The sequence below is a fragment of the Mastacembelus armatus genome, unplaced genomic scaffold, assembly GCF_900324485.2.
Source record: "Mastacembelus armatus unplaced genomic scaffold, fMasArm1.2, whole genome shotgun sequence".
In the NCBI taxonomy this organism is placed as follows: domain Eukaryota; kingdom Metazoa; phylum Chordata; class Actinopteri; order Synbranchiformes; family Mastacembelidae; genus Mastacembelus; species Mastacembelus armatus.
In genome coordinates, this window is record NW_022872941.1 from 356,000 (window position 1) to 375,005 (window position 19,006).

The 19,006-nt window shown below is 40.1% G+C and overlaps 2 protein-coding genes across 2 annotated transcripts in view; one reads left to right on the forward strand and one right to left on the reverse strand.

The window, feature by feature from the left end:
- Positions 1–19,006, forward strand: part of marveld2b (MARVEL domain containing 2b) — a 56,425-nt gene that overhangs the window by 23,383 nt on the left and 14,036 nt on the right. The gene's annotated exons all lie outside the window — the stretch shown is intronic.
- sdf2l1 (stromal cell-derived factor 2-like 1) lies at positions 9,626–14,382 on the reverse strand. The gene is made up of 3 exons (XM_026311468.1): positions 14,105–14,382; positions 10,404–10,600; positions 9,626–10,317 (listed from the first exon to the last, which is right to left on the reverse strand). Exons 1-3 carry the CDS (start codon positions 14,337–14,339, stop codon positions 10,039–10,041), a joined length of 711 nt encoding a protein of 236 aa, XP_026167253.1. The 5' UTR covers positions 14,340–14,382; the 3' UTR covers positions 9,626–10,038.

Genomic DNA, 19,006 nt, shown 5'->3' on the forward strand with positions numbered 1-19,006 from the left:
GAATAGTATGAATATAATAAATTATTGCACAGTAATTGATGAGTGAATTTGCATATACATAAAAATACAATATTGCACCATAAATGAAATTTGAAGAGAGAGAGTGTTAAATACAGTATTGGACAATAGTTGAGATGAATAAAGTGTTAGAATGTCATGGGGTGCGAACATGTTAAGTATATGTAAACATGAATAAATACAACAGAATGTAAATATCAGTAATGCAGCAGAATTTAAATGAGTATAAAATATAAAGTGCAGCAATGGTAAACCCGAGTATGCAGCAGAACCTAAACATGAAATAATTGCAGTCCTTCAGTTTGTGTGTGTGTGTGTGTGTGTGTGTTACAAGCCATCAGGGTTTAGCGCCCTCACATATTTCCATGCTGTTACAGATGAAGTAGTGCGGTGTGTAGGGCAGTGGCGATGGCATCTTCTGTGGACCTGTTGGCTCTGTATGCAAACTGGTGTGGATTAAAAGTGACTGTTAGATTGGTTTTGATGTGTTCTTGAACCAATCTCTCAAAACACATAACACTTCTAGGTGGTGTCCAGCAAACGATGTGGGCTTCATAGACTTTTATTTTACTTTCTGCGGAAAACCCAGTCTGGTAGCGAGAGATGGCATCCATCCCACTTTGAATGGTGCAGCTCTCATCTCTAGAAATCTGGCCGAGTTTATTAGCCAACCTAAAGTCTGACAATCCAGAGTGGGGACTGGGGCGCAGAGACTCAGTCTAAAACGCCTCTCTGCAGTTTCCTAAGAGCCGTCAACCCCCTCCAACCACATAGAGATTGTGTCTGGTCCTCGAACATATAAATCAAATAAATCTGATGTTAACAGAAGAGGAGTTATTCATAAAAACCTAATAAAAATTAAGACCACTCCTCATATTGAACAGAAAAACAGAACAGTCAGATGTGGATTATTAAATATCAGGTCTCTTTCGTCTAAATCTCTGTTAGTAAATGATTTGATAACTCATCACCAAATTGACTTACTCTTGTCTTACTGAAACCTGGCTACAGCAGGATGAATATGTCAGTCTGAATGAATCAACCCCCTTCAGTCATAAAAATTATCATGTTCCTCGAAGCACAGGTCGAGGTGGAGGAATAGCTTCAATCTTCCACTCAAACCTATTATTAAACTTTCATTCTCAGAACAGCTATAACTCATTTGAGAGCCTCACTCTGAGCCTCTCACATCCAAACTGGAAAACACAAAAACCAGTTCTACTTGTCATTGTGTACCGTCCACCTGTCCCTTACTCAGAGTTTTTAACTGAATTTCCACACTTCAGGATTTAGAGCACATCATAGTACAGAAACAGCACTGTTAAAAGTCACCAACGATCTTCTCTTAGCCTTAGCCTAATGGACTTGTTTCTATACTTGTCCTCCTAGACCTTAGTGCTGCATCTGACACTATTGACCACAACATCTTATTACAGAGACTGGAGCATGTGACTGGTATCAGAGGAACAGCGTTAAAATGGTTCCAATCCTATTTATCGGACAGATTCCAGTTTGTTCATGTCCATGATGAACCTTCCACACACACAAAAGATAGTTATGGAGTTCCACAAGGCTCTGTGCCAGGACTGATTCTGTTCACCCTGTACATGCTTCCTCTAAGCTATGTCATTAGGACGCACTCTATTAATTACCACTGCTATGCAGATGACACTCAGTTGTATCTATCTATTAAACCTGTTAACACAAACCAGTTAACCAGACTTTAAGCATGTCTAACTGACATAAAGGCCTGGATGACCAGTAACTTTCTACTTTTAAATTCAGAGAAAACAGAAGTTATTGTATTTTGGCCTAAAAACCTCAGAAATAACTTTTCTAAAATTATAGCTACTTTAGATGGCATAGCCCTGGCCTCCAGCACTACTGTGAAAAACCTTGGAGTTATTTTTGACCAGGACATGTCCTTTAACTCACACATAAAACAAATCTCTGACTTGCTTACACTATGCACAAATGACAATATTCCCCACCCCTATCTGGATTTCTACCAGTCTTTGCATACTGTATGTGTGAGTCAGTGAGCTACTTACAAACGTACAAACCTATTTACCAACCAATATGTTTCATATTCACTAAATTTGTTTTTACAGTGTATTTTTTTTGTCTTTTTAATCACACATTGGCAAGGTATTACTAAATATAATTACAAAGTATAATCACTTTTATTGTGTGAAAATCATTGTTCTTTTAAAAGCATATTCATGTTCTTGTGTTCACAAAATTATTTTACTTCTAAATTAAATAAAAACCTTGTGCCAAAAAGGCTTATGTGACTTTTTTTGAAATTTTAAATTGTAGAAAAAACCTTTGAGTAAAAGATAGAGTATTGTTTATCAAGTATTGTGTCATCCATTTAATTTCAGTAGTAAATCTGTAAAGAAAGTAAGAGCAAAATATGGTCATTTTTTGTTTTGGATCTCCTGTAAAGTTGGTGAAATGTCACCTCTCTGGTTGACAGCCCTCAAAATACAGTGCAAAAAATTTTATTTGTATAGCGCCAAATCACAATACAAATCATCTCAAGGCACTTTACAAAAACTAAAACTAAAAACCCAACAATTCCCTTATGAGCAAGCATTTGGCGACAGTGGAGAGGAAAAACTCCCTTTAACGGAAGAAAAAACTTCCAGCAGAACGGCCATCTGCCTCGACCGGTTGGGGTGAGTGGATAGAGCAGAGAAAAAAGAACAGCAACAATAAACAACAGACACTGCAGGTTGGTGGGACCAGTAACTGCACATCAGCGATATACAGTTCCAGGACCAGGGACACCGGCAGAAGGTACAGAGAGAGAACAGAGAGAGAGGGAGAGAGCACAAACTAGGGGAGAGAGAGAGCACAAGATTAGTGACATTCAATGGTGGAATATACATGTGAGGTGGGAGGAGAGGAAGAGAGGGGAGGGGAAGGGAAAGGGGGGGGAGCTCAGTGCACCGATGGTCCTCGGGCAGTCTAGGCCTATAGCAGCATAACTAAGGGATGGTTCAGGGTTGCTGGAAGCCAGCCCCAAATATATGCTTTGTCAAAGAGGAAGGTTTTAAGTCTAGCCTTAAAAGTACAGAGAGTGTCTGCCTCCTGAACCCAGGCTGGGAGCTGGTTCCACAGGAGAGGAGCTTGATTGCTAAAGGCTCTGCCTCCCATTCTGCTTTTGGAAACTCTGGGAACCACAAGTAGACCTGCACTCTGAGAGCGAAGTGGTCTATTGGGATAATATGGTACTATGAGATCTTTAAGGTATGAAGGAGCTTGATTATGAAGGATTTGTATGTGAGAAGAAGGATTTTAAATTCTATTCTGTATTTTACAGGGAGCCAATGAAGAGAAGCCAATATAGGAGAAATATGATCTCTCTTGCTAGTTCCTGTCAGGACTCTGGCTGCGGCATTCTGGATTAAATGAAGGCTTTTTATGGCGATATTGGGACATCCAGATAGTAATGAGTTACAGTAATCTAGCCTTGAGGTAACAAATGCATGGACTAGTTTTTCTGCATCATTTTGAGACAGGATGTTCCTAATTTTGGCAATGTTGCGAAGGTGAAAGAATGCAGTTCTCTTAGTTTTAGGTGTGAGTTAAAGGACAGGTCCTGGTCAAAAATAACTCCAAGGTTTTTTACAGTAGTGCTGGAGGCCAGGGCTATGCCATCTAAAGTAGCTATAATTTTAGAAAAGTTATTTCTGAGATTTTTTGGCCCAAATACAATGACTTCTGCTTTTTCCGAGTTTAAAAGTAAAAAGTTACTGGTCATCCAGGCCTTTATGTCAGTTAGACAGGCTTGAAGTCTGGTTAACTGGTTTGTGTTAACAGGTTTAATAGATAGATACAACTGAGTTTCATCTGCATAGCAGTGGTAATTAATAGAGTGCTTCCTAATGACATAGCCTAAAGGAAGCATGTACAGGGTGAACAGAATCGGTCCTAGCACAGAGCCTTGTGGAACTCCATAACTATCTTTTGTTCGTGTGGAAGGTTCATCATTGACATGAACAAACTGGAATCTGTCCGATAAATAGGATTGGAACCATTTTAACGCTGTTCCTCTGATACCAGTCACATGCTCCAGTCTCTGTAATAAGATGTTGTGGTCAATGGTGTCGAATGCTGCACTAAGGTCTAGGAGGACAAGTATAGAAACAAGTCCATTATCGAGGCTAAGAGAAGATCGTTGGTAACTTTTAACAGTGCTGTTTCTGTACTATGATGTGGTCTAAATCCTGATTGAAAATATTCAAATAGTTCATTCCTGTATAAGTGGATTTTAGAAATAAATGGCAGGTTGGATATTGGTCTATAATTAGCCAAGACTCCTGGATCAAGACTAGGCTTTTTGAGTAAAGGTTTGGTTACTGCAGTCTTAAAGGCCTGTGGTACGTAGCCTGATACTAGAGATAAATTTACCAAGTCTAATAAAGATGAGTTAATTAATGGCAGAGTGTCTTTAAGCAGTCTAGTCAGGATGGGGTCTAAGAGACACGTTGATGATTTAGATGAAACAACTACTGATGTAAATTTAGAGATATCTATGGGAAAGAAGCAGTCTAAATATAACTGAGGTCCTACAGATGATTCAAGAGCTACTATAGTAGAAGATACAGTGGGTACGGAAAGTATTCAGACCCCTTTAAATTTTTCACTCTTTGTGTCATTGCAGCCATTTGCCAAAATCAAAAAAGTTCATTTTATTTCTCATTAATGTACACTCAGCACCCCATCTTGACAGAAAAAAAACAGAAATGTAGAAATTTTTGCAAATTTATTAAAAAAGAAAAACTGAAATATCACCTGATCATAAGTATTCAGACCCTGTGCTCAGTATTGAGTAGAAGCACCCTTTGGAGCTAGTACAGCCATGAGTCTTCTTGGGAATGATGCAACACGTGTTTCACACCTGGATTTGGGGATCCTCTGCCATTCTTCCTTGCAGATCCTCTCCAGTTCTGTCAGGTTGGAAGGTGAACGTTGGTGGACAGCCATTTTCATGTCTCTCCAGAGATGCTCAATTGGGTTTAGGTCAGGGCTCTGGCTGGGCCAGTCAAGAACGGTCACAGAGTTGTTCCGAAGCCACTGCTTTGTTATTTTAGCTGTGTGCTTAGGGTCATTGTCCTGTTGAAAGGTGAACCTTCGGCCCAGTCTGAGGTCCTGAGCACTCTGGAAGACGTTTTCTTCCAGGATATCTCTGTACTTGGCCACATTCATCTTTCCTTCAATAGCCACCAGTCGTCCTGTCCCTGCAGCTGAAAAACACCCCCACAACATGATGCTCCCACCACCATGTTTCACTGTAGGGATTGTATTGGGCAGGTGATGAGCAGTGCCTGGTTTTCTCCACACATACCGCTTAGAATTAACGCCAAAAAGTTCGATCTTGGTCTCATCAGACCAGAGAATCTTATTTCTCATGGTCTGGGAGTCCTTCATGTGTTTTTTGGCAAACTCTATTCAGGCTTTCATATGTCTTGCACTGAGGAGAGGCTTCCGTCGGGCCACTCTGCCATAAAGCCCCGACTGGTGGAGGGCTGCAGTGATAGTTGACTTTGTGGAACTTTCTCCCATCTCCCTACTGCATCTCTGGAGCTCAGCCACAGTGATCTTTGGGTTCTTCTTTACCTCTCTCACCAAGGCTCTACTCCCACGATTGCTCAGTTTGGCTGGACGGCCAGGTCTAGGAAGAGTTCTGGTCGTCCCAAACTTTTTCCATTTGAGGATTATGGAGGCCACTGTGCTCTTAGGAACCTTGAGTGCTGCAGAAATTCTTTTGTAACCTTGGCCAGATCTGTGCCTTGCCACAATTCTGTCTCTGAGCTCCTTGGGCAGTTCCTTCGACCTCATGATTCTCATTTGCTCTGACATGCACTGTGAGCTGTAAGGTCTTATATAGACAGGTGTGTGCCTTTCCTAATCAAGTCCAATCAGTTTAATTAAACACAGCTGGACTCCAATGAAGGAGCAGAACCATCTCAAGGAGGATCAGAAGAAATGGACAGCATGTGAGTTAAATATGAGTGTCACTGCAAAGGGTCTGAATACTTATGACCATGTGATATTTCAGTTTTTCTTTTGTAATAAATTTGCAAAAATTTCTACATTTCTGTTTTTTTCTGTCAAGATGGGGTGCTGAGTGTACATTAATGAGAAATAAAATGAACTTTTTTGATTTTGGCAAATGGCTGCAATGACACAAAGAGTGAAAAATTTAAAGGGGTCTGAATACTTTCCGTACCCACTGTACATTCAGTGCAGGTATAGGACGCATCTGCTGAATTTTATCTCTAATAGTTGTGATTTTATTTGTAAAGAAACTCATAAATTCATTACTGCTGAGAGCTAAGGGAACACTGGGCTCAACCTTCTGACCTTTTGTCAGCCTGTCTACAGTGCTGAAAAGAAACCTGGGATTGTTCTTAGAAAAGTACAAAACAATTATCTAAACAACCAATCAGCATTCACATATACAGTGGGTACAGAAAGTATTCAGACCCCTTTAAATTTTTCACTCTTTGTGTCATTGCAGCCATTTGCCAAAATCAAAAAAGTTCATTTTATTTCTCATTAATGTACACTCAGCACCCCATCTTGACAGAAAAAAACAGAAATGTAGAAATTTTTGCAAATTTATTAAAAAAGAAAAACTGAAATATCATATGGTCATAAGTATTCAGACCCTGTGCTCAGTATTGAGTACAAGCACCCTTTTGAGCTAGTACAGCCATGAGTCTTCTTGGGAATGATGCAACAAGTTTTTCACACCTGGATTTGGGGATCCTCTGCCATTCTTCCTTGCAGATCCTCTCCAGTTCTGTCAGGTTGGATGGTGAACGTTGGTGGACAGCCATTTTCAGGTCTCTCCAGAGATGCTCAAATGGGTTTAGGTCAGGGCTCTGGCTGGGCCAGTCAAGAACGGTCACAGAGTTGTTCTGAAGCCACTCCTTTGTTATTTTAGCTGTGTGCTCAGGGTCATTGTCCTGTTGAAAGGCGAACCTTTGGCCCAGTCTGAGGTCCTGAGCACTCTGGAAGAGGTTTTCTTCCAGGATATCTCTGTACTTGGCCGCATTCATCTTTCCTTCAATTGCAACCAGTCGTCCTGTCCCTGCAGCTGAAAAACACCCCCACAACATGATGCTCCCACCACCATGTTTCACTGTAGGGATTGTATTGGGCAGGGGATGAGTAGTGCCTGGTTTTCTCCACACATACCGCTTAGAATTAATGCCAAAAAGTTCAATCTTGGTCTCATCAGACCAGAGAATCTTATTTCTCATAGTCTGGGAGTCCTTCATGTGTTTTTTGGCAAACTCTATTCAGGCTTTCATATGTCTTGCACTGAGGAGAGGCTTCCGTCGGGCCACTCTGCCATAAAGCCCCGACTGGTGGAGGGCTGCAGTGATAGTTGACTTTGTGGAACTTTCTCCCATCTCCCTACTGCATCTCTGGAGCTCAGCCACAGTGATCTTTGGGTTCTTCTTTACCTCTCTCACCAAGGCTCTACTCCCACGATTGCTCAGTTTGGCTGGACGGCCAGGTCTAGGAAGAGTTCTGGTCGTCCCAAACTTTTCCCATTTGAGGATTATGGAGGCCACCGTGCTCTTAGGAACCTTGAGTTCTACAGAAATTATTTTGTAACCTTGGCCAGATCTGTGCCTTGCCACAATTCTGTCTCTGAGCTCCTTGGGCAGTTCCTTCGACCTCATGATTCTCATTTGCTCTGACATGCACTGTGAGCTGTAAGGTCTTATATAGACAGGTGTGTGCCTTTCCTAATCAAGTCCAATCAGTTTAATTAAACACAGCTGGACTCCAATGAAGGAGCAGAACCATCTCAAGGAGGATCAGAAGAAATGGACAGCATGTGAGTTAAATATGAGTGTCTCTGCAAAGGGTCTGAATACTTATGACCATGTGATATTGCAGTTTTTCTTTTTTAATAAATTTGCAAAAATTTCTACATTTCTGTTTTTTTCTGTCAAGATGGGGTGCTGAGTGTACATTAATGAGAAATAAAATGAACTTTTTTGATTTTGGCAAATGGCTGCAATGACACAAAGAGTGAAAAATTTAAAGGGGTCTGAATACTTTCCGTACCCACTGTATGTTTAAGTTAAGTTAGCCTATAGCATATAGAAGGGCAGGGTGCACAGAAGTTAGAGGCCTACTGGTCTAAGGTATGCAATGTTTATTACTGTATATACAACTATATAAAGCTTGAATGTCCTTTTTTAAATTTAATATTTAAGTGATGTATATTTTAGCATATTGTGAGAGTACACCACCTAAGTTTCCTCCCTGAAAGATCACTAAATTCTTATTTTCTCAACTAAATTAGCATACCACTATCTAGGCCAGGGGTCTCTAAATCAAGTCCTTGAGGTCCACTGTGCTGCTTATTTTCCAACTTGTTGTAACTTTTGCTTCAAAATCTGACATTATGTAGACAGTTCAGATAACTTTCTGGGCAACAGTAAACAACTAGTTGGACTTTGCAATAATACAGAAGACTTGCTTAGGTAAATGCACCCTGTAAGCAGGTGTAAGCACAGATAAACCTGTTTTGCCACAAGACTTCCAACAGCATCCAAGAAGTAAACCATTGCTCTTAAACATAAGTTAGAGAAATACTGAAAGCACATTCTTTGATTAGTCAAATCAAAAAAAAAATTGTTTGGATTACATGAGGTTCAAGTGAAAACTTTGACATGTCAAAGCATGTCAGAAGGCCCCCAGCAAAGAGCAGCTAAAAGGGCTTGTGTGAAAAATGGCAGGACATCTTTCAAAATGTTTGTATAAGACTGGTATCATTCATGCTCAGGAGGATACATCTGTCCTTAAAAATAATGGTGGACATACAAAATGTTTAAAAATGAAAGAGTGGAATCTCATGGGGTACCATTGAAGAGTACACTGACTTTTTGTTGCAGTTGTGCTTTGATATATTGGGCTACAACTAAATTAGATTTTGTTTGATTATATCAAATATGTTTGTTTTTCAACAGGATTACCCTGTGATGGACTTGCAACCTGTCCAGGGTGTACCCCTGCCTTTTGTCCTAAAGAGAGCTGGGATAGGCTCCAGCAGATCCTCATGACCCTAAATGGAAATAAGTGTGTATAGATGGATGGATGAATAGATGGATGTATGAATAGATGGATTTTAGTATTGGCAGCATGGTCGCTTGGTGATTAGCACTGTTGCCTTACAGCAAGAAGGTTCCTGGTTCAAAACCTGGCAGGGGCCTTTCTGTGTGGAGTTTGTATGGTCTCCCTTTGGTTTTCTCCAGGTACTCTGGTTTCCACCCACAGTCCAAAAAACATGTATGTCAGGTTAATTGGTGATTCTAAATTGCCCATAGGAGTGAGTGTGTGTGGCTGTTTGTCGATATGTGGCCCTGTGATGGACTGGTGACCTGTCCAGGGTGTACCCCTGCTTTTTGCCCAAAGAGAGCTGGGATAGGCTCTGATCCCTGTGACCCTAATTAGGAATAAACGAGTACAAATGGATGGAACTATATGGATGTAGCAAAATCCACACACGCACGCACGCACGCACACACACACACACACACACACACACCAAAATTTTCATAAATTCATCTACAGTATATATATATTTTATTTGACATGGGGCCTTTCAACATTTCAGGCAATTGATGTGTATATTTCTGGACAGATTTAAACATTACAGTAAAATATTTGAAGATTTCAGGTTAGTTGCTATGTCTAACGTAACATCTAACGTAAAGTATTTGCTCCCTTGTGAAATTCTGGAAGTAAACAAACAGAACATATGCTACATTAATTTTGAATCTTGTTCTATTAAAAAAAAAAAACATAATTGCTATCATTTCAGAAGACTGAGTGCTTCACATGTACAGAGGTGGCAAATTAGTTAAATATTCAACATCATTCAAACATGGCGATATATCCAGGTGACTTAAAAAATTATCAACAACCAGAATCCACAGACTGAGCACACGGGTCCATGATTTGTCTCTCCTAATGATGATGTCAGAGCTCATCATGGCGCAGCGGCTCCTGGCTGGGCTGGATGAAGACGCCCTCCATGGCTCGCCACCAATTGTATTGGCTGGGAGAGCTCATCCCATGCACCTCACGCTGGCCGCGGATGGGGTGGCCGTATTGTTCACCAGTCACACTCAGGAACACGTCAGTCCCCACGTGTTTGAACCTCACAGCCTCGTCACGCTCCCAGTGGACACTGTCACACTGCACTGTCCACACATCCAGGTCATCACCCTCACCATTCTCTCCAAAGGCACTTACCTCCTGCAAATAACATAGAAAAACATTTGCACACTGCTAGATAGCAGGGAACAAGCAGTTGATAGGGAGTGTGAGTGTCACTGTCTGACCTGGTTATTAGACAGGGGTGAGCTGAAGTGGTGTGTGTGTAAATTTCGGCCAGTCTTCATGTGTGTGATGCGGATGGCCTGACCACATTTGATGGCTACCCCACGCCGACATGGATGGTTGGGCTTTCCACGAATCTGCCAATAACTGTTGGCATCATCTGCGTTCTCCACTCCAGTTACAGATTGCTGGCCACTGCCTACACACACACACACACACACACACACACGAGAGACAGATGCCACTGTGAGATTTAACATATCTAACAGAAGAACAGTACAGTACAGAAGTTTAACTTTTTAAGTTTTAGCTATTCAGTGTATTAAGTATTACAATTTATCTCGATTGCTAACATACATTGGTCAAAACTGAACTCACACTGTTAAATTTCTTCACACAATCATCGAAACAGAAGTCTATGTCCCTCAAACTGTGAATCATTTTAATTGGTTTCCCACAAACTTGATTTGGCAACCACATCTCACTCATACTCCACCACTTGCAAAACTTTAAATATTAGCTCCACATTTTTCAAATGCAAACAGTGCTGGTAAATTCCATACAGTTCTGCAGTAACTATATGGAGATACATAGAAATTCTTAGCAGAATATTTGCAATAAAGTGAGTCCTATGTTATTAGCTGCTAGCAAAAGGAGACAGCTTCAGAATGATTTGGTTGAGAAAGATGGATCAAGAAGACAGAAAAGTTTTTCTCTCTGTGGACGTGGAGGGTTTATGACCACCATACATACACACGACCAGATGTCTTTGCTGTATGCCATGAATGGAGGATATGCCTACATTCCTCCTGAAGACTACCAGGGCTGGATTAGATATTCCAGATACTTTCAAGATGTATCACTGCAGAAGACGTAATGTGAAGTTGATCAAAACTTGTGGCAGGAGAGACATCACTAGAACTCTCACATGAGTGATTACATGTTGATTTCTTTCTTTTCCTTTATGTAAATGTATTCTGGATCTTTTTTTTTTGGTTTTGTTGTTTTATTTTTAACATGTAAATTACTATAAGCAGTGCTGATTCATTCTTCTTACATATTCAGTGTAGTCAGTAAAGTGAAAAGGTGTTAATCTATGAATCTATGGAGGTCAGATTAGATGTTTGGCCAAGATGCATGTTGGTAATGTAGACTGTATGAGGAGGTTTTGAAAAAGTGGCTTCAGTATTGACCGATCTTTGTTAGCAATTGAGAAAAACTAATCAATCAATTTCCACAAACTGACACACAGTAACAGGAGTTTTGAGGGCACTTCTGAGGCACCCGTTTTATCCAGCAAACCATTTCTTCACTAGTATGAGAATCACATCTGTGCAGTGCCACTAAGGACAGAGATCCATAGAAGTTATAAAATAATGGATGCTACATTAAAGTATCTAGTTTGAATTATAAGCAGGTTTGGTTGAGCAGGTTTACATCACCATAGAAAGAACTGTGTGGGAGACACAGGGCCCAGGGGGCACTTGGATATTAGATGTTTGATCACTGAGCAGCACAATGACTTCTGAACATAAAGCACAGAAACCAAAAATATTGTCACCACAATATTTTGGAATATCCTTGACTGGCCAAGGCAGTCACCTGATCACATCTCAGTCTGACTGAGCTGCATTCCATTTCCTGAAGACCACAATAAACACCAGACACCCACAGAGAGCAAGAGCTGAAGGAAACTTTCAGTGAACTGAGCATGACCAGGGAAGATATAAAGACTATGTTGATGTCTGTGGGTCCAGCTCTTCAGTCAGTGAGTGACTACAAAGTCTGTTTGACAAAATATTAAATATAGTGATTTTGACTGATTTCCTTTGTATCTGTCCTTTTCAATCCCCTTTGAATCCCTAATCCCTTGAAGCAATGTGCTAACAGATATTATATCTCCCACTGTAGCAATATGACCCTATATCTGCCATGTGGAACATTCTTTTTAAACTGCCAGATTAATTCTAATTTATTCTAATTGATAGCATTATCTTAAAAGTCAGTCATGTCACTTTGGATACCAATATGAAGTGCTAATAACCAACTTACTGTCACACCACGTATGAAAGAAATAAAACTTGAAATCAAAGTTTTTCTGCACTATAGATCAGTGGTACTCAGTGCTGATCCTCAAGGACCCCTACCCTGCTTCTTTTTCCAACCATCTCTGCCTTTCCCCCTTCTGATTGGCTGAACACACCTTATCCAGGTAATCAGCAATAAGTAGGGGAGAGATAGTTGGAAAACAAGCAGGGCAGGGGTCTTTGAGGACCAGGATTGAGAACAACTGCTATAGATCACTTAGATAAAGGTAATGAATGGATACTAGTTTGGTTATGTATGAGTGCATGTATATTATTACATTATTATTTGTTTGTAGTATTGCCAGCCAATGTTGTCACTGAAATGAAAGTCTTCTGTTTTTTCCTGTGTTTCTCAATGGCACAGTAGAGTATTGCATTCAGACTGTTCCTGTAGCACTTTCAGGCTCTCTGTGTAAATGTACACTTTTATCACCTGTAGTCATTGCTACTAAATACAGATTCAGGTCTGTGAATAACTGCCTACAGTTTTGTTCCTCAGAGAGTTCATACTGCTACATGGACGATTCCTAGCCTACAGCATCAGACCATTAGTAAAGCACTGACAACAGTGGAGCTTCTGAAATGCAAATTTGGCACAACCATTTTGAACTGATACAGGACTTCTGGCTATATCTGTTCAAAATAGAGGCAGTAAAACAATCAGAGACTGATGGTTGTTGTGGGAATGTGCAGGTAAGTACTTGCTGCAGTAAATAGTTACAAAAGAAGGTGGAGGGAGTAATGTTAACAGCTATAACCATACAACCGATAGTGGCACAGATGTATGCATAACAAAGTGTACAACAAAATTAAAACAGGAGCACAAAATAACAAACAACATGAAACAAATGCGAGTACATTTTAATTGTATTATTATCATATCACAATCTCAATTATGCCAAAGAGGAGTTGCTTATAAACGGAACATTTTATCAAGACTACGTAAAGCAGCCTAAGGACAGCGATGTCATAGCTGCAGATAAAAGATTAAGTAGATAATAGAAGTTATAATTCCTTCCGATGTAAATTTATTTAGAGCTTATTATTTGGCAACATCTGACGAAATTGGTATTTTAGTAGGCTATTCTGTCAGGTACGATATTAACGTTAAAAACGTGTTTTACCGGAAGCTAGTTGAGAGTTTCGACGTGGTGACATTTGTTTGAAAGAAGTGAAAACGTGAAAATATATGTAGGCTACATGATGTCCAGGAGAAAACATGGGTTTGCGTTACAACCTATGGAAACATAATTACAGCGGACACCTTTGACTCTCACATTAACGCTTACTCTACGGATAATCATCCATAGTGCAATCATGCAGCGGGAAAACGTAATGCCAAACTGCATTGACAGAATAGGACGACTGATGTTTTTCACTGGTCGGGAAAAAGCTGGTCCCCCATGATATTACTAAAGAGACGTCACAAAGCATTAGCACTTCTCCTTAATTTCGGCGCAGGATACGCCATATTTTTTTCAAGTTGCTCGGCTCGTGCTCTTCCATCACATCACAATAACTGGGGGCACTGGACGGCGGCGCTTGGAGCGGGTGTCGTTACACACGATCAGATTTTACAGTCATAACGGCTCCTTGTTAGATCTACACAATCTTACCTGAGCCATATTTGACATCGTGGGAATGAAGGCGGACGTTGTGTCCGGTGTTGAGCAGTTTGACCAGTGAGCCACAGGTCACATAGCTGAGCTCTGCCTCTCGGCCGTCACACCAGCTCCACAGCAGGAGAAGCAGCAGTAACCTGACAAAGACCCTAACAGGGTGGATTAGCTCCATTGGTGCGTTTCTCTTCTCAATACCTGCCCAGGGAACATGGACAGCAAATACGTCCATTTTCAAACTTACTGCTGCTTTCAACCAATCGCAGCTTGACAAGTCCTAGAATACGGAAGCACATATCGATATGTGATTGGTCAAAGTATTTTCATTGTTTGGGGGGGCGGCGTTGGCGTAATAATTTATGCAGGTAATATTTAATCATCCTACTTAACTGTATATCGGATTGGGATAACAAAAATTAAGCGGTCCAATAATGCAGGGAGCACTTCATGCCATAAGCAGATTAACTGATTACCGGACATCATTTTCAACATTTACATGAATGATATCCTATAGCCTACATCGTCACGTCATCAGTGCAGGGGTTCAAATGCAAAGACACAAATAAAGTAGAAGATAAAATGCACTAAAGTTGGATATGTATACCCAGGAAAAAAGTTAAAAAAAAAGATTTCCATTGTCGTGATTACTATGTCCTAAGAGACATTGTTCTATAAAGGTATGAAAGCAATATATCTGCATATAAAGACATGCTCAGACAAAACTGAGGCTTTCGTCAACTGTGATAGATTTTTAGTGGCTGCTTGCCTTATGATCCCAGGTGAAGGTTTTTATTTCCCTCAGTAGACCTCATACACACTGCACAGTACAGCTTCATTGGTCTGGGTTTGATGATTCTGATTAATGATCATAATGGTTAGCAACAAAGACTGCTAGCGGCTGCTAAAAATAGATACATTTCTATAGGCTTCCAAGAAAATGCAATTAGGAGAGGTTGGAGATGTTACTAATAAAAAGACTAGTTGATAGATTACCTAACAGTTTAAAACTGTTTCCAGTGTTTTTGCATAGCTGCTGTACTAAACACTCATCCTGACTATCTTTATACAGTGATCAAAATGACGCACGCATTTTTCATACGTCATTGTAATCATTTCTCACCTTTGGCATTCCACTTCTGACAGTATGGGATTATGTTGCTGTTCATTTTACAAATCTCAGTATTTTTGAGTTTATTGATGTCTTTAAAGTATAGGATATTGTGTAATTTTTGAGAGACTCTGTGGAGAATCTGAAATTGGACTCAAATGTCTTTTATGTATTTGATTGTCTTTGCAAAGATACTATGTCAGCTCAGTTTGCTGGAGACAGACATAGAAACAAAGGTCACAATGAGTTTTATGCAGTTATCAGGATGGATACAGAAGCTCGTGGAGCCAGTCTTTGTCCCCTGGCAGGGAACAGACTAAGTGAGTTTAGTCGATCTGATGCAAAACAAGAACAAACAGGTGCTATAATTTGTGCATCTCCATAAAGTTCATAAAATAGTGTTTCCATTACAATGAAAAAAAAATCAACTTGAGGCTTTAAATTTGCTGCACACAAACTATGACAAAGAACATCATGGGACTTTTTTAGACTTCTAAAACATATATTTTAATACTATTAAACTATAATGATGGAGTATATAGGCCAGTAATATGTCAGAGTGAGATTAAAAAAAAACCTATGTTTCTATGAAAAAGATCGTGGAAAACAAGAAAATTTTAAGTTGTGTCAAAGCAAATGCTTTTGTCGTAACAGCAGAATTGTCTGCCTCTTAAGGCTTATGATCGCCAAATGTAAGTGCTGTACACAACATATAAAGTGCTATATAACTGGAGACCAGGTGGCGCTATTGGTAGCAAAGATACTACTACTACTGAGGCTAGTCTGACTGGACAGGTAAGTTTCAGCGCAGCGGGTTTCCTTTCCCACTCATTAACATCCGTTCACCTGGGTCCGATGGCTGACCTGAGATCAGTGAGAGCGCCTGTAGAAACGGAGGTGACAGGTGGGATGATTGTAGCTACCTGTTTCACTGAGAAATATACACGGAAATTTTCAGGAGGTAGGTCAGCGTTTAAAATACAACTGTTTGTTTCAATTTCCATCATTGACAGAATTTTAACATGATAGGTTTGTGTTTGTTTCTCAGTATAAACTGCAGCGATTTGTTTTTATTTGTTATTCTTTTTTATATAGATTGTGAAAGTGACGACAGAGTGATCTCTCGTCTGCTTGAGCCAAATTTAAAAAAAAAACGTCGCTGTTTGAGAGAGACTAATGCAACATATCACATTTATTTGCTGAAACCATGAATGGCCGAATGAAGCCTCGGGCTTTCAGTGTGTTTGTACGTGTCCTGACGTGTGTTCAGCTGAAGTCCAAGAAGCCTGTTCTGTTCAATTGCGGCACTAAAAGGATAGAATGCTAGTGCATACTAATGCTAACAAATGTTCTCCAGAAAGCCTAGATAAAAATACTTTTGGCCCAGTTTCACCGTGGACTCACTTACTGTTAGTATTTATGCATCATTTGAATGTGACTGGAAAATGACAGGCTATTTTTAAAGTTACCTTATTACTTACATAACATTATTAGGCTACCTGGTGTCATGGTTGTCTATTATATTTCTCAATTTTAATATATTCCTTTATTCCAAAAGGAAATTCCAAATGTATTTCTAAAATAAGAAATACTTCCACATCCCCTCCCCACATAACACAATTTGCCCCAGGACTCTTATGTGCCAACATACCGTCTGATTATTGTATTAAGTTTGTAACTCTTTTGGCTTCCTGTCACCAAAAACTACAGATAAATTTATAACCTGAATGAAATATGAACCTGAATGACACATGGCACTGAGAAGAAACAACTGAGTCAATCAAAAAAAAAAAAAAAGTGAAAATTTAAATCAGTGTTCTCATTTCTTATGTCATTTATCAACATCCTGTCAGCCATTAAGTTATAAAACTAAGCTGAAATATAGGGAAGGACACCACTAAAACAAAATCACCACTGAATTCTGTCATCAGAAACATCCATGCATCCTTCATCATGCAAAAGACTAACCTGATGATCTGAATTGGCATTTTGTTTTCAGTTTAGTGAGAGAAAGTCTTCACCGGAGGATTTTTTTTCCTGGAAACATCTGAAGCAATCCACTTGCTCAGTTAGTTAGTCAGAGGAGAGGAACCCAATGTATGATGAGGAGTCCTCAGGCAGTCTAGGCTTATAACGGCATAACTAAGGGATGTTCAGGGTCACCTGAGCCAACTATAAGCTTTGTCAAAAAGGAAAGTTTGAAGTCCAACCTTAAAAGTATAGATGGTGTCTGCCTCCTGAACCAGGCTGGGAGCTTGCTAGCTAGGCAAGGAGGTTGCTAGCTAAAGGCTCTGCCTCCCATTCTACTTTTGGAAACTCTATGATATGGCACTATGAAGTGTTTAAGGTACGAAGGAGTGTGACAAAGTGGATGAGAGCAGACCTTTTTTCATCAGGTGAATGTACCTTTCAGAATTCTTTGTTAACCATAGTTGCTAATAGTGCTGGGCGATAAAACGGTATCAGTATTTATTGACGGTACACCATTGTCGATAACGATAAAAAAAAAGTTCGGTATGAAGCGCTATAATTTTACTAAAATGCGGCTGGCTGAGCGCGCTCCTTGGCTGAATCTCAACAGCCTATCAGATGTTCCCATGAATGAGCGTGCTATGAGTGACAAGCAAACAGCCAATAAGCTTAAGCAGCCACGCTGTGTTGCTCTCGGTTTGGGTTGCCCCCTCAGGGCAGAACAACACGCGAAAATGAGTGCCGTGCCTAGCAGCAGTGAGGAGATTGTGAATAAAAAAGGACGTATCAGCTCGCCTGTGTGGCAGTTTTTTGGTTTCTTTTCTTCCGACCAACACCAGAACAATGTTGTGTGTAAGCTTTGCAAAAAAACCGTCCCGGCCAGGTATGGAAACACAAGTAATTTGTTTCATCATCTCAACCACTTCCATCCTTTGGAATTTGAAGCATGTCGTCCCTCCACCTCGGATCAAAAAACAGCCCAGAAGCAGTCAACGATAGAGAGGTACTCGGCAACAATGCCTTATGAAAAATCCTCCAAGCGATACAATGATATAACCCAAGCGATCGCATACTACATTGCCAAAGAAATGCTACCACTTAGCGTGGTAGAAAAGTCAGGCTTCAAAAGACTTCTTAATGTGGTTGATCCCCGCTATGTTGTCCCGGGCCGCAAGTATTTTACACAGACTAAAATTCCAACACTTTATTTGGAGTGTAGAAAAGCAGCTGTCCACCGTCTCATATTTTGCAACGACCGCAGACATCTGGACAAGCCGCACGTGTGACCCGTACATTAGCTTAAGTGTACATTTCATTGACGATAACTGGAATCTAAAGAGTAAATGCTTGGAAACCGCATATTTTCCCGAAGACCACACGGGTGAATTTATTGCGCAAAACCTAGCTGATGCGCTGCTCTCATGGGGTCTGAAAGCAACCAAGTTTGCATCACGACTGACAGAGGGGCGAATTTAGTGAGAGCCGCTTCACTCAACAACTGGACTCGGTTGCAGTGTTTTGGCCACCGCTTACACTCAGCTATCGGTGAGTAGAGTTGTTAATAGTTGCATCATCCACATATAGTTTCTTTGGATGTGTTTGTAGGAACACTAATATGAATATAAAATTAACTAGAAATACACAGTTAAAACATAGACAATTATTCTTGCACTCCTTGCAGGGTTTTAATAATTAAACTGTAATTTTATTATTTTTGTGTTTTACAGTTTTACTCTTTCATATTTATTTTCCTCCCAAAATTTTGTTTGTATTTTGTGTATATATTTAAGTTGCTTATACTTGACATCTTTCTTTTCTTT

Excerpts from the sequence above, each read along its gene's own strand:
- sdf2l1 (XM_026311468.1), bottom strand. The coding sequence starts at position 14,339 with ATGGACGTATTTGCTGTCCATGTTCCCTGGGCAGGTATTGAGAAGAGA. Across the intron at positions 10,601-14,104 it reads CGATGTCAAATATGGCTCAG|GCAGTGGCCAGCAATCTGTA; the intron begins GTAAGATTGTGT and ends GTGTGTGTGTAG. Across the intron at positions 10,318-10,403 it reads CACCCCTGTCTAATAACCAG|GAGGTAAGTGCCTTTGGAGA; the intron begins GTCAGACAGTGA and ends TGTTATTTGCAG.